Source organism: Erpetoichthys calabaricus, chromosome 3 (genome assembly GCF_900747795.2).
Source record: "Erpetoichthys calabaricus chromosome 3, fErpCal1.3, whole genome shotgun sequence".
NCBI lineage: Eukaryota > Metazoa > Chordata > Cladistia > Polypteriformes > Polypteridae > Erpetoichthys > Erpetoichthys calabaricus.
In genome coordinates this window covers 205,393,268-205,408,701 of record NC_041396.2, presented here as the reverse complement: position 1 = coordinate 205,408,701, position 15,434 = coordinate 205,393,268, and the positions used below count along the sequence as shown (strand labels likewise).

General features: G+C 39.3%; 1 protein-coding gene across 1 annotated transcript in view; it reads right to left on the bottom strand.

The window, feature by feature from the left end:
* Positions 1–470: 470 nt before the first annotated feature.
* The window catches only part of myct1a (myc target 1a), a 31,855-nt gene continuing 16,891 nt past the window's right edge, over positions 471–15,434 (bottom strand). The window contains exon 2 of the mRNA XM_028797707.2: positions 471–3,848. Within this exon, the coding sequence (XP_028653540.1) occupies positions 3,319–3,848 (530 nt within the window). The 3' untranslated portion in view covers positions 471–3,318. The remainder of the gene's footprint in view (positions 3,849–15,434) is intronic.

The window sequence follows — 15,434 nt, the reverse complement described above, 5'->3', positions numbered from 1 at the left end:
AAGAAAAATTAAAAACTAAGCCATATCTAACACTTTACTTGAACACTATGACTGTTGTTCTGTGGAGAATTAAAAGCAGGTTCGGATCCTCTTCCAGACTGGCAGACATGTAGATTTTCTAGAACTTAAATGATTGTGTAATGGAGTGCCTCTAGAACCCGTATGTGGCAACTACACTCTGATGATATAAATTAATATTGGACAGACCCTGCCTAAAGTCAGACCTGCTTATTAATCAAAGTGTTTATAACAGCTGAGTCTAAGTATTGTTTAATGGGGATTGGGCAATAGCTTTTTCAAACCATATGATTGCATCTTTGATTATCCTGACAAATAATCAAATGAAAAATCATTAGATCTTGGTGTCGTAACTTTTGTCAGCCTTCTACTACAACCTATAAAAACATCTGACCAAATTCATAGTGGATAAACAAATATTAATATTGAAAACCACACAGGGATAAGTACAATTTCATGGCATTGAGTGTATGTATTTATTATTTTACATAGCACCATTCATACAGATTAACTGCAGCTCAAAGGGTTTTAATGAATAAAAAAACATTGTCAATAATGAAAATAATAATTAAAAAATAAAAGCAGTAAACAAGATTAAAGAAACACATAATAAAAAAATAGATTACAGAAAAAAAACAGGAGAAACAAATTGGACTGGATTGTATGCCAGTTTATCACAGCATGTACAGAAATGCAGACTCAGATCTTAATCCACAGGGCAAAGTAATTGACCTAATGCTAAGTCTTTGGATGTATAGGTGCTGCTCAGAGTAAAATGTTTTTTAACTCAAAAATTACTTGCTGTTCAGATGCTCTTTTGCAACAAAATCTAGAAGACATCATACCTAATCAGACTGTAATAAAATATTTGAATTTTGATTATCCTCTACTTGACTGGATCTTTTGTTCACATTACTTGTATTCAATTTTAGTGAAGGTTTATGGATTTATTTATTACTCTTAACTAAACAGATCTATATGCTGATGTATGACATTGTTGTGTGGTTATATAGTTCTGTGTGTTTATATCTCATCCCCTCTTAACTCATTGTCTTATCTGCTTTTCCTGGCTAGGGTCACGGTGGCAGTAGGCCAAGGAAGTCAACTCAGACTTCTCAGTCCCCATCTACAGATTCCAGCTCTTTCTGGGGAATTTGCCAAGCCAGATGGGAGATATAATCCCTCCAGTGTGTCCTGGTCTCTGCCCAGTGGGACATGCACAGAGCAGCTCTAGACTCTTAAAAATAAAGGTGCCATAGTGGCTCTTCAGAACGATGCCATAGGTGAAACATTTTTGGATCCCAAAAGAACCATCCACATGAAGGTTCCAGAAAGAACCTTTATTTATTTAGATCCATAACAAGCCCTATACAGTAAATAACCATGAGCAGATGGTAACAGATTTGTGAGATACCAAAGGGTCATGATTTTAAAAGAACTCTTGCTGCATACAATAACACAGACTAAGTTCAGATTTTCTTAACCTGTTAAGTGTTCTGCTAGGTAGCATAACATACATGAAAGATTTCAGTGTTTTCCCACACATTAGGAAGTCTATCAAAGCACAAGGAACCAACTTCACATGTAAAGAACACTTCTCAGAATGAAAGGGTGCTTTGTCAAGCAATAGTTCTACAAGGAACCACACAACCCAGTAAAGAATTATAAAGTGCTATTAAAGAACCATATTTTTTAAGAGTTTGTGGGGGGTGGGTTGTTTGTGGGGCCCAACCCAAACCACTTCACCACCTCAAATGGCTCTTCTCACGCTGTAATAGCAGCGACTCTACTCTGAGGCTCTCCAAAATCTCTGAGGTTCCTACCCTATCATGGAGTGTCAGCTCAGCCACCCTGCAAAGAAACCTCATTTCTATCACTTGTATTCACGATCTCATTCTTTTGGTCAATACCTACAGTGCATGACTATAAGTGAGGACAAGGATATGGAATAATTGGTAAACCGAGAGCTTTGTCTTTAGGCTCAGCTCCTGCTTTACCACCCCACACTGGAACAGCACCTGCAGAATAGCAGGTGTCGCTCCAATCCACTTGCCAATCTCAAAAATTAACAAGATTCCAAGATACTTGAACTCCTCCAGTGAATGCAGTTGTCCCCTGACACCTGGAGAGAACAATCTACTCTCTTCTGAAAGACAGCCGTAACCTCTACAGCCCAGCTGTTTTACACTCTGCAGCAAATCGCTCAAGTGCGTGCTGAAGGTCACAGTCAGATGAGGCAAAGAGGACAACATCAACTGCATGAAGCAATGATGATACGCCTAACCTCCCCAGCTCGACACTGCACATTGATATCCTGCCCATGAAAACATCAAATACGAGTGGTGACAAGACACAACCTTGACAGAGTCTGACAACCACAGTGAACAAATTCGACTTAATAGAAATTTTAATTAATGTATGGCATAAGAGCCTATTTCCAGTAAAATGTAAGAATAAACTAAAATGAATTGTATTGATTTAGGATACGTAAAGTAGACCATGGTTGAAGAGCCCCTTTAGCATATTTAGATTTTTTTGAAATACATGATTACAGGAATCTTTGCAAATCAGTTAATTTAAAAAAAAGTATGATCATACTTGCTTTATTTAGATGAACTACACAGGGGTATGGAGATCATTGCAATAAATGATACTTTTGAAAAGGCCCTTGACTTGGCCATAACCCAAAACAGTTATTTTTTAATAAAAAGTTTTACCTTAATTAGATGAGTATCAGCCTTTACAATATATGTATATCAAACATAAAAGCTTAAAATAAAAAGCACCCACAGCAGAGATGAAAAACAGCTGCCTAAACTCCTCAGAACAAGCAGAAAAAATTACCTTTATATGCAACTTTACAAAATGTAAGATACTGTATGAGTCACCTTTTGATTATTTTATTAAATTTAGCTGTTAAGACAATTGTTGTTATAAAGGCTTTCAGCCCACTATTTCGACAAACTAAAAACTGAGTGAGCAGTCTCTGTGCAGCAAAATCACAAGGTTTCCAAAATCGCTAACAGCTGATCAGTAGATAAGTTATAAAGATGCCTTAAAAAATCCCATAAACACAAGGCCTCTTCTGACAATCTTTGGAGGTTGATGTTCACCACATTTGCTTCACTATCATGTATTCTTCTTCTGCCTTTGAGGTTACCACTGGATCAGTAGATATCTCAGTCCTTAAGCTGTGTAGCCCTGCTACCTTACATTCCAAATTTATTAGAATATTTGGTTAAATAAAACATAAATTTCATTTTATTTACTCTCCCACACTTTATTTTGTCTCCAGTACACTCAGTTGCACGTTTCTTGAAATGCTCGTATAACAGTTTCATATGCAGGAGGAGGTGTGTGTGTGGCATGAAAACCCCGAAGACTGCTGTTCGACCAGAAGGACTCCGGACGGGCCATATTGCTGGTATTTATTGACGAGCCTGTGTTACTTCTGGGAAGTGCTGATTGATTGCTTTCTTCTGCTTCCCGGGCAATCTGACTGCACTGCAGCAAAGGGTGAAATGTGGAGGCTCTGAAGCTAGGCTTCCTGGCAAATGGGTCTGGCTGCTCCAGAGAAGCTTGTCGCTGGAATGTGAGAGCAGCGGCACTTGCCAGACTGTTGTTACTTCGCCGGTCATAACTGCTGTTGCGGTACATACCCGACCGACAGTGTATTAAGTTGTGGGAGGAAGGTCGGGCTTGACGAGTGTTTCGCCCAGAGATGCGAGCTGAGGCCTTACGTCGAGATAGCCATGTCAAGAAGAGCCATATCAAGGCACCAATGATCAGGCCTACCAGCATAGATAGGCTGAAAGAAAGTATAAGGTTCTCTGTGGAGAGATAAAAAATGCAAAAGTTTTGTTATTTACAACAGTAAATACTAGATACGAGCACAACACCAGCTTCAATTATATGTTAAATATACAAAGGATAATACATACATTCCAAGTATTTCTACATGGTTTTCCTTTCTTTACTAGCTGACATATACAATCAAAAATTGGATTGAGTGGGTTGAAAATGTCATGATTTGTGTCACAAATGGCCCAGGCCATAATATCAACACCTGAACAACTGTGAGAGAAAGAGTGAGTGAGAGAGAGAAAGAGAAAGAGAGAAGAACATTCAAATAGGACCACAGGGAACTACTGTACTTGCTTCACTGGGTCTGCTGCTTTGAATAGGAGATCCCTTTGAAAGGATGGTCAGTGAAAACTGTTACTTCATACTAAAATATATGAAAAAAGAGAGAATCACAATTCTTCATTATGTATTTACCTCAGGTGGACTAGGCAGAGAAGATATAACAACAACAAAGGGCAAGGATGAATGGAAACAAAGATGAAAAAATGGGTAGAAACTGTGTGATATAAGGGTGTGAAAGGCAGTCATGGTAAGACTAAGATATTAAATGGCTTTTCAGTTCTGAGGAATAAATGAACACTGTGGAATTACTGTAAATACCAACAATTTCTGTTGCAAAAGGAGTCACCACATCATATGTAACTGTGTCACCCATAATATGATTTATTCTGGTTCTTCTAGTCAGTAACCTGTATGCCTGTCCAATAGCCTTATTTAACATGTTTTATGGAAAATATGTTATTCATGTCAAATAAACAGGGACACCATGCAAATTGTTTCACACTGCCTTTCTTCTGGCTCTAAACTCAATATTGTCTCTGGCACGAGACTGCTCTAATCCACTCTTGGAATCACTTTCCAGAATTAAATGTGGCCTTTCTTTGGCTACGCGGTAACTAGGCTTGAACTCTTTTGAGTGACTCTTTGAGTTCTTTGCAACCTTAAGCTATAGGCAGCCCTTAATTAACTAAATTTTTCAGACATGGCTGCATGACCCATTGTTTTTGTTGGAGGCTAGACAGTTATAAATGCTTCTACTAGTCTTCAGGCTTTACCTCTGACCTAAATTCTTCTGAAACAATACCAATGTTTGTGGATTTCAAGTAGGGGATATTGTCCTATCTTGTCAATCTTTTATGGCCTTTCCTTCATTTTGTGTGCGGGACCAGGTATCCATAAAAGCTGAGGAGTCATCCACTTACATTGAGAACTCTGCAACTTTCCTACTAGGTCACAACTCTCTTTCACTCTCTCTTAGTCCTGCACCGGTCTCCCTGGTTGCTTAGGGATCTCCCAGTATATTAACCAGTCCTAATGCTGCCAGGTAGCGCCTTTCTTTCTGATTTGCATGCTCAATGGCAATGCTGGTATTTCCATCTCTGTCTTCACTTAGCCCTGTCCTGCTCTGCTTATTTTTCCTTGATAAACCATCACTAGGAAGATGGGAAAAATTGTAAGGGGACTCTGGAAGGAGCAGCAACTAACTTTATTTGCTTATATCCCAGCTCAAGGAAATCAATATCTTTTCTAAATTACAAAAGACAATTAAAACCAATGCTGTCATACATTTCCAACAGTACAAAAGAAGCCAGAATGTTCATTAATTAGAGGTTCAATGATGAGCAAGGATTGGCCTCTAATTGAGGAAGTGATTGGGATGAAGGCTAAAATGATCCCCCAAAACCCAAGAACAGCAAACTCCAACACAGAGTATTTTATATTTAATATACTGTACTTTTCACACTAGATATATGCAAAATACTAATTGTGGTAGGATGCTAGACTCACAGAGAAACATCACCTTCTGTATTAATAAACTTCAATCCTTTATGACGTAGGGCTTGAAAAATTAAGTTTTCCCAAATGCTTTAAGGAAAATGCACATCTTGAATAAATCAATACTGTGTAGCAAGTGTTTGATAATGATATAAATCCAGATATAAATCCTCAGTCAACTGAGACTTTTAAATTTGATGGAATTCTTTACAGCATACTCTGTTTTGAGAAACATAGACAGCAACAAGATGAACGTTTGTTGAAGCAATTATCAAATGCTTGATATGTCCAAAGCTTTTAGAAGAAGATGCTTTAATTTAACTTCAATATCAATTACAAGTTAGTTTAATTTCAGAAGAACTGAGCATTTGACAAAGAGAAGCCTGAATTTCACAGTTTATATTGATTTTCTTGTAAGAACACAAGGATCTGAAACAGAATAAAAACATGTTTCACTGCTGCAAATACAAATTAGTGTCTCTTCTTTTTTGTTTTAACTCAAAATGATTTATGGCGTAATTTATAACTTTGCAATTCATCTTCAAACAAATTACTGATTTTGCAATGTGTTTTTAGGCATAGTAAGTTGATTTTCCCTCACTGTATCTAAGAATGTTGAGCCCTTAACCTTTTTAAGTTTAAAAGGCAAATTAGCAGCCTCCTTCAATTGTTAATGTACTGTGTACCTCTCTTAAGAAAACATACTTTCAGATGACATTCCTTAAAAAAAATTAATTTCTAGTGTTTATTCAAGTTGTAAGAGAAGCCATAATGCTGTATGAGACTTATAACATAATATAAAGGTGCCAAATGACAATTTTTGTGTGACTGGTAACACTAAATTTATCCAGATTGAGTGTCCTTGAGATGACAAAACATAAAGACTGGTGTCTCATTTATGGATGATTCTGGTCTAGTGTCCCTTGATCCTTCTTACTCTCACCATGAAAAAAGCAGGTTTTTAAAATGGATGAATGAAAATGTAATCAGCTTGAATGCATTCCATTATACTGGATTTTGAATTTGTTTGAGTAGCAGTCTGAAATCTCTTGACTATTTACATTATACCAAATGGTAATAGTTGTTAACATGAGACTCACATCAGTCAAAAATGCCATTTACCAAAACAAAATGTAAAGCAAACTTCTTACTCAAAATTCATATCACATCTGTAAACTTTCAAAGCCTATTAAAATTTAGTTTTTCAGTGCCTCTAGCACCACACTATTGTTGGTCTTTGCTTTGACAATCCAAAGTATGGATGTTGTTACATGCATGCCACTGTATTTTAAAGAGGTGGTACACTGAAGTTACCGTTCTTGTGGCAAGCAATTACTGCATTTACCATAAACAAAATGAAGCTTACACTTGTGTTAAGCTTCGGTTTCTCAATAACCATGAATATGGACATAGCAGGTAAACGTGGGGGCTGAATGAAACCAGAAATATATTCTATAATGGCTGAATGAAACCAGAAATATATTCTATAATGGCTGAAGTCTGCAGTTTAGATCTAGTTTTACTTTAAATCTTTCTGTTAAAATATGAAAGTTGTAGAATATATGGGATGCCTTTTACTTAAATATTAATCACTATATGGTAGACTGGGGTGGGCAGCATTGGTCCTGAAGGGCCGCAGTGGCTGCAGGTTTTTGTTCCAACTCACATTCTAAATGAGAATTCAATTATTGCTGATGAAGCACTTATCGCTCAAGTGACATTTTCTCCATCCTTAATTGCTTATTTCAATCTTAAACAGCTGCATTCACTGTATTTAACGGCTCCTTATTAGAAATAAGATGCAAATGACAAAGAAGTCAGCAGTTCTCTGTCTAACTTCTTTCCATTTATACCTGTGTGGATTCATCATGCACTATTTGTTTTAAAACACTTAAGAGAAAAATGTTGCAGATGGAAAATGATCTGTTTTAGGCTTCAAATCATTTGGATGATATCCTTGGAAAGGAAAAAAATCTATGATATAAGAACATACTCTAACATTGCAGACTAACATGCCATCAAATTAAATAAGGTCTGAGACTTCCAAAGATTGGTTTCTAATTAAGCAATTGAGTATGAACAAAAACCTTCTGCCACCGTGGCCCTCCAGGACCAACATTGTCTACCCCTGTGGCAGACAGAACAAAAAGATATCAAATTCATACTTACAAAATGCATAATGCTAGGAAAATCATTCTTTTTGTTTTCTAGTAGTAACTGTGTTGGAAATATTGTTTATACCCTGTGACCCTCTGGATAAGTAGCTTTACAAAATGGATGGTATTTTATAAAGTTCACTACCGAAACATCACATTAATTTTGAGGCATACCTTTTATTATAATAACATAATTAAACTGTAAGAACAAAATATACCATGCAACTTAAAAAAATCATTAAAAATGTTAAAAAAAATAAAATCAGATAATTATATTGGCATTACTATTAGCCTTGAAGGATGGTGACAATTATCACAACGTAACATGTAATCCTATAGTTGGATTAAGTAGGTTCCATAAGTGGATGAATTGATGGGTGGACTGTTAACACAGGCAATCCAATATTAATTTTATTGTGTACAAAACATTTAAAATGGGATTAACTTACAGTGAAATATGTCATGTTTTACTTACATCAATTTGTAATAAACAGAAAATAATTATCCTGATGTGAAAGGCAATTAAGATGATTTGCTGATGACTGTTTGGAGCAATTGCATTTTCATAAGTGAGTGCATTTGCAATGCTTTGTTCAGGATTTTGTTATGGATATATTCATGGAACCATAAGGCAAGAGAAGGGTTTAGAATTACAGCATAGTAGAATTCCAAAGAGCAGATAAGACCATTGAGATCTTTCATTAAGCCAAACACATCTTAAATCAGCTTCCTAAAGGTATTGTGACTTGGCCGTTGAATTACCGTTAATCTATAACACAGTAATGCTACAGTTTCATAATCATTTGACAAACTTGTTTATGCCACTAAAGTATGCTACATTTTTGGACCTTAAATGTTGAAGTGGAAATCTTTTAACTATTTTTCATTATCTGTTTGAAAAATGTGCATGTAAAACAAACTGTAATATTCTGTTGGATGGTTATTCACTTTTATCTGTTTACTTTGTATTTTTTTTTTACAATATGAAGCAGGACTGAAAATATTATGTTCTGTTATTATTTAGTTAAAAGCATCCTTTGTTTGTTCCTGCATCTAGTCATTCTCTGTGTGAAGTCCGCATATTCTCAATGAGGTTGAATGGATTTTTCTCCAATTTACATCCAACATCCTAAAGCTGTGTTTGTTGATTAATTAGATACTCGGAAAACCATCCTGTTTGAATAAGCCGTGTGATGGCCTCACGTCTGGTGTTAGTTCTTGCTTTGTGTCTGTTGTCGATAGGATAGTCTCTGGCCCACCACAACCCTGATTAAACAGGTTTGAGAATGGTATGTTATAAGCTGTGACATAGCGTACAGAAGTAGCTGATAGACAAATTGAAGATCAACTTCTCAGATTTTTAATTTGGTGTACTCTTCAGAACCTTATCCCCTCTAATATTATTTTTACCATCTTCATTGACCCATTCTTATATTTTTACTTATCATAAAGATTTTTAACTCTTCATTTCTTCTTCTTCTCTGTAGGTTGGTTTTACTGCAATTCTTTGCAGAGTTTCCACTAGGCAGTAGCGTGAACTGCTGTTCCTCAACAGTAATCAAACTTCATTTTATCTTCTTTGAAGTGCCAACCATGTTTGACCTCGTCCCTCTGCTGAATAATAAGGTACTTTGCCATCCTTCATCAATCCTCCCTCATTTAGTTCTCTCTTGAAATTGTCCTTGTTCACAAAGTCAACTACCTGTAACATGTTAAGAATGCTACTATTACAGTGGGATTTAATATTGTGGTCAGATAACCCTTCATAGCTGTCAATTACCACATAACTAGGCCAACTTTTACTGAATTTTTTTCTAGCATTTTGGGAACCCTTTTGTAAATTTCATGACTGAATAACATTCAATATGTGCTTCTTTATCAAGCCAGACATCCACGAATATTTCATGACAGTTGGTCAGAAGTGTGGGGAACTGGTGCCCAGCCTAGCAGAAGCAGGTTCAGCACAGCTACCTTGGCACAATCGCTAATCAAGAGATTAGCTTGTATGTTACTGCACTGTGGAGAAAGAGCAATCAATGTATACAAAAATGCAAATATAGAGAACAAGGGGGCTCCACCCCCTGCTCGCTTTGCTCGCCTACCCCCGACGTTTTGAACCCATGCCCGCTGGGCAACCGTAGTTTCAGACGCGCGTTGTAGGAGCTTGCGTTGTTTTGAACCCGTGCTTGCCCTGCTTCTGCGGTTTGAGACGCGCGTTGTAGGCGTATATCCGTCAGTTGAGCTCGTTCGGTTTGAACCCGTGCCTGCTTTGCCTCCGCAGTTTCAGACGGTGGATAGGAAGTAAAGAACACATTGTATGGTAAATCACAAAGATTTATTGGACTATCTCTTTATATACAGTATTTGTAGTAAAGATGGTTTGTTGTCCTTGAATGAGTTTTCCTTGGTATTGGACTATTTATAACTTTAACTTTAATGTCAGATGAACGCCTAACTCATGAGACGGCTACATAAAGTTGTCCATGTCCAAATACGCGCTCAGAGAGGTATATGCCAACTTTGTCCAAGGTCTGTGCTTGGGATTTGTTGATTGTCATGGCAAATGCAGGTTTACTGGGAAATTGGCGTCGCCCAAGTGTAAATGGCAATTCAAGGGCAGAACTTGTAAGGTCAATTCTAGGAATTAAAACAGTATTGTCAGTATGTGATCCTGTAAGTATTTTTGCTTCAATAACATTGTTTGTCATGGTGTTGATGACTAAACGTGTACCGTTGCATAAACCCTGTTTAGTATTAAGGTTTCTTAATAGCATGACAATTGTTCCGATTTTAAGGTTAAGATTGTGTTGTGGTAATCCGGCTGGGTTAATAGTGTTCAAATATTGTAAAGGGAAATTAAGATGTTCAATGTCGTCTTCAGAATCAATTTTGTCAGTACTTAGAAACAGGCGGCTTTCTCCAGGAAGCAATGCAATGACTTGGTTGGATGGAAGGATGGATGGATGGATGGATGGATGGATGGATGGATAGATAGATAGATAGATAGATACTTTATTAATCCCAATGGGAAATTCACATTCTTCAGCAGCAGCATACTGATACAATAAATAATATTAAATTAAAGAATGATAATAATGCAGGTGAAAAACAGACAATAACTATGTATAATGTTAAATGTTAACGTTTACCCCCCCCGGGTGGAATTAAAGAGTCGCATAGTTTGGGGGAGGAACGATCTCCTCAGTCTGTCAGTGGAGCAGGACAGTGACAGCAGTCTGTCGCTGACGCTGCTCTTCTGTCTGGAGATGATACTATTAAGGGAATGCAGTGGATTCTCCATAATTGATAGGAGCCTGCTGAGTGCCCTTCGCTCTGCCACAGATGTTAAACTGTCCAGCTCCATGCCAACAATAGAGCCTGCCTTCCTCACCAGTTTGTCCAGGCGTGAGGCGTCTTTCCTCTTAATGCTGCCTCCCCAGCACACCACTGCGTAGAAGAGGGCGCTCGCCACAACTGTCTGATAGAACATCTGCAGCATCTTATTGCAGATGTTGAAGGACGCCAGCCTTCTAAGGTAGTATAACCGGCTCTGTCCTTTCTTGCACAGCGCATCAGTATTGGCAGTCCAGTCTAATTTATTATCCAGCTGCACTCCCAGATATTTATAGGTCTGCACTATCTGCACACAGTCACCTTTGATGATCACTGGGTCTATGAGGGGTCTGGGCCTCCTAAAATCCACCACCAGCTCCTTGGTTTTGCTGGTGTTCAGGTGTAGGTGGTTTGAGTCGCACCATTTAACAAAGTCATTGATTAGGTCCCTATACTCCTCCTCCAGCCCATTCCTGACGCAGCCCACGATAGCAGTGTCATCAGCGAACTTTTGCACATGGCAGGACTCCGAGTTGTATTGGAAGTCCGATGTATATAGGCTGAACAGGACCGGAGAAAGTACAGTCCCCTGTGGCACTCCTGTGTTGCTGACCACAATGTCAGACGTGCAGTTCCCAAGACGCACATACTGAGGTCTGTCTTTAAGATAGTCCACGATCCATGCCACTAGGTATGAATCTAATCCCATCTCTGTCAGCTTGTCCCTAAGGAGCAGAGGTTTGTGTTGAAGGCGCTAGAGAAGTCTAGAAACATAATTCTTACAGCACCACTGCCTCTGTCCAAGTGAGAGAGGGATCGGTGTAGCATATAGATGATGGCATCCTCCGCTCCCACCTTCTCCTGATATGCAAACTGCAGAGGGTCAAGGGCGTGTTGAACCTGTGGCCTAAGGTGGTGAAGCAGCAACCTCTCCATGGTCTTCATCACATGTGATGTTAGAGCAACAGGCCGAAAGTCATTCAGCTCACTAGGACGTGATACCTTTGGGACTGGGGTGATACAAGATGTTTTCCAAAGCCTCGGGACTCTCCCCTGTTCCAGGCTCAGGTTGAAGATGCACTGTAGAGGACCCCCCAGCTCCGATGCACAGACCTTCAGCAGTCGTGGCGATACTCCATCTGGACCCGCTGCTTTGCTGGCACAAAGTCTCCTCAGCTCTCTGCTCACTTGCGCTGTTGTAATTATGGGTGGGGATGTCTTTCCTATGCTGGTATCAGCAGAAGGATAAGTGGAGGGTGCAATACTCCGAGGTGAGAGTGAGAGTGGGTTAGGGTGGTCAAACCTGTTAAAGAAGTTGTTCATTTGGATTGCTCTCTTCACGTCTCTCTCGATAGTGGTACCCCGCTTCGAGCTGCAGCCAGTAATGATCTTCATCCCATCCCACACTTCCTTCATGCTGTTATTCTGCAACTTCTGCTCCAGCTTTCTCCTGTACTGCTCCTTCGCTGCCTTGAGCTGGACTTGGAGTTCCTTCTGCACGCGCTTGAGCTCATGCTGATCACTGTCTTTAAAAGCCCTTTTCTTCTGGTTCAAAAGGCCCTTGATATCACTTGTAATCCATGGCTTGTTGTTAGCATAGCAGCGTACTGTTCTTACTGGAACTACAATGTCCATACAGAAGTTGATGTAGTCAGTAGTGCAGTCAACAACTTCCTCAATGTTCTCACTATGAGATCCCTGCAGGATATCCCAGTCTGTAGTTCCAAAACATTCTCTCAGAGCCTTCTCAGCCTCCAGGGTCCACTTCCTGAATGATCGTGTGGTTACAGGTAGGACTCTAACTTTTGGTTTATAGTGAGGCTATAGTGATAGTGATCAACATCAATATTCTTTGGACATAATATAGCCCGTCGCGTTAACAGTGGTATCTGGTCTATTGTTTTGGAGGCGTGAGCGCAACTCCAGTAGTTCTTCCTTGTTTAGCGTTAGTAATATGGATAATGGATTGCACTTACTGTTAATACATAGCGTTTTCTGTGGTTGAATTGTTAATAATGTATGACTGTAATGTGATGATTCACTTATGCTGTATAGTCTTCACATGTGAGGATGACGAACCTTTAATACGGAGTGTTCGTTTATTCTTATTACCCATCAGGTGTTGTGCCTGTGTCTTGTGTGGTTGCACTGTTAATATTGTATCACTGTAATGTGATTCAAATATGTTGTGTAGTCCGTATTTGTGGGGTTTCTGTACTATATCGTGTTTTTGCTTGCGGGTTATTAGAGGTGCGTGGATAATGCATGTGTAGTGTGTTTGCGTACTATCATGTCGGGTTTGATTTGTGAACCTTTCTCGACTCCGTATTCTGTCCCGTTCTACTCTGGGGTGGGGCGCTGACTCCTGTTGTTTGTGTGATTGTATCACTGTAATGTGATTCAAATATGTTGTGGAGTCCGTATTTGTTGGGTTTCTGTACTATATCGTGATTTTGCTTGCGGGTCATTAGAGGTGCGTGGATCAAGCTGTGTAGTGTGTTTGCGTACTCTCTTTCGCTTTCCGTACTCCAATTGATTTGTGACCCTTTCTGGACTCCGTAGTCTGTCCCGTTTTACTCTGCGATGGCGTATTATGTCGGGTTTGATTTGTGAACCTTTCTCGACTCCGTATTCTGTCCGGTTTTACACTGGGGTTGGGCGGTGACTCCTGTTGTTTGTGTGGTTATGTCGTTCGTAGTCTCCATGGACTCCGTAGTCTGTGGGGGGGTTTGTGTGGCACACCAAGCAGCACATTATTCCTAACTTCACTCAGCAGTAGTGCCACGCACAATATGGCGGTGACGCCTGTGCCTTCACTACGCATTAGTGCCACTCACAATATGGTAGCAACGCCTGCGCCTTCCGTATTATGTCGGGTTTCACCATGCTGTGTAGGCGCCTTTGCCTTTCGTACTTTCCCGCGCCTTCCGACGCGCGATGTAGGCGAATTGCACCTTCTGGGTCTGCCTCCGCTGTGTGGTGTGGACGTTTAACTGTCGTTGTTTCCGCCTTTATATTCTGTCCCTCGCTATGCATGTGTTTCATGCCTAGGTTTTTTTGAAGCTGTTGCATTCCAGTTTTCATCATCTGTAACCTGCTCTCCATGTGTTTGGCCCCGTTCTTTAACCTCTTTATGACGTTTTACTTTGTTTCCTACTCTGTCTTTTATTTCTGACCTCACTTTATCCTGCTTGCGGCATGTCAGACGGTTCGTAGTCTCTCCCGTTTTGCTCTGGGGCGGGGGGGCTTTGTGTGGCGCCTGCGCACGTTCATAGTCTCTCCCGTTTCACTCTGGGGAGGGGGGCTTTGTGTGGCGCCTGCGCACTATGTCTCCTGCGTCCACGGGCAGGTCCCTGCGTCCATATCCAGTTTACCATTCTTGTTTAGTAATATGGATATGGATAAGAAGGTTCTCAGCTGAGAGGCTACCCTGCCTTCTGTAAAACCTCATTATTATGTGGATGAAAGGAATATACTGTACTTAACGGTTAGTCAAAACGAGATAAACAATAATGTATTTACTTTTTTCAATATTTTTAAACATAGAACTACAGTACATCACAGTACATCAATGCCTTTACATTTAATTCCTTATTGTGTTTATGGTGCACTGACAACTCTAAAGAGAGGGCTAGTCTGAGAGACAGAGATAGAGTTAGTGGTTTCAGCCATTAGCTTGTTGGTATGAGTTATGCAGTTGGGATCCAGTGGCATAATTTTCCTGGGAATTTGTATCTTTTTTTTTTTTTTTTTTTGTGGGTGGGTGGCCAGCCTTATTACGTTGTGGTATAATGTTTACATGGTAGGCAAAAATTTTGCTAATATGGGAAAGAAACCCTGTACTATGCTGTCTTTAATCAAGAGTCAAGCAATATACAGTCAATTTACTGTTCAGAATGTACAGTACTTTGTTTTATCTTTGCTTAAAGCCTAAAAAGTAAGTCCTATTTTTAGTCCCAAACATTACTGTGATGGTGTTATAATTAATTTATATTATTTTACTTAATTTCTGCATTTATTATTTAATTTATTACTACTATTATCCATCCATCCATTACCCAACCCGCTTAATCCTAACTACTATTAATATAATGTAATATTGTGACGATTATATCGAATCTTGGTGCTTCCGGTGAAAGACGTTGTATGGATTCTAAAATAAAATTTTCTCTTCCATACAGTATGAATATGAAAACGTTTAGTTTAAAGGAGAATCTTGTCTGACAATTAGGTGTGCTCTGTCTCAGTGGTGTTGTTGTGCTGCAGCTGCAGGTTTGCCTTAAGGCC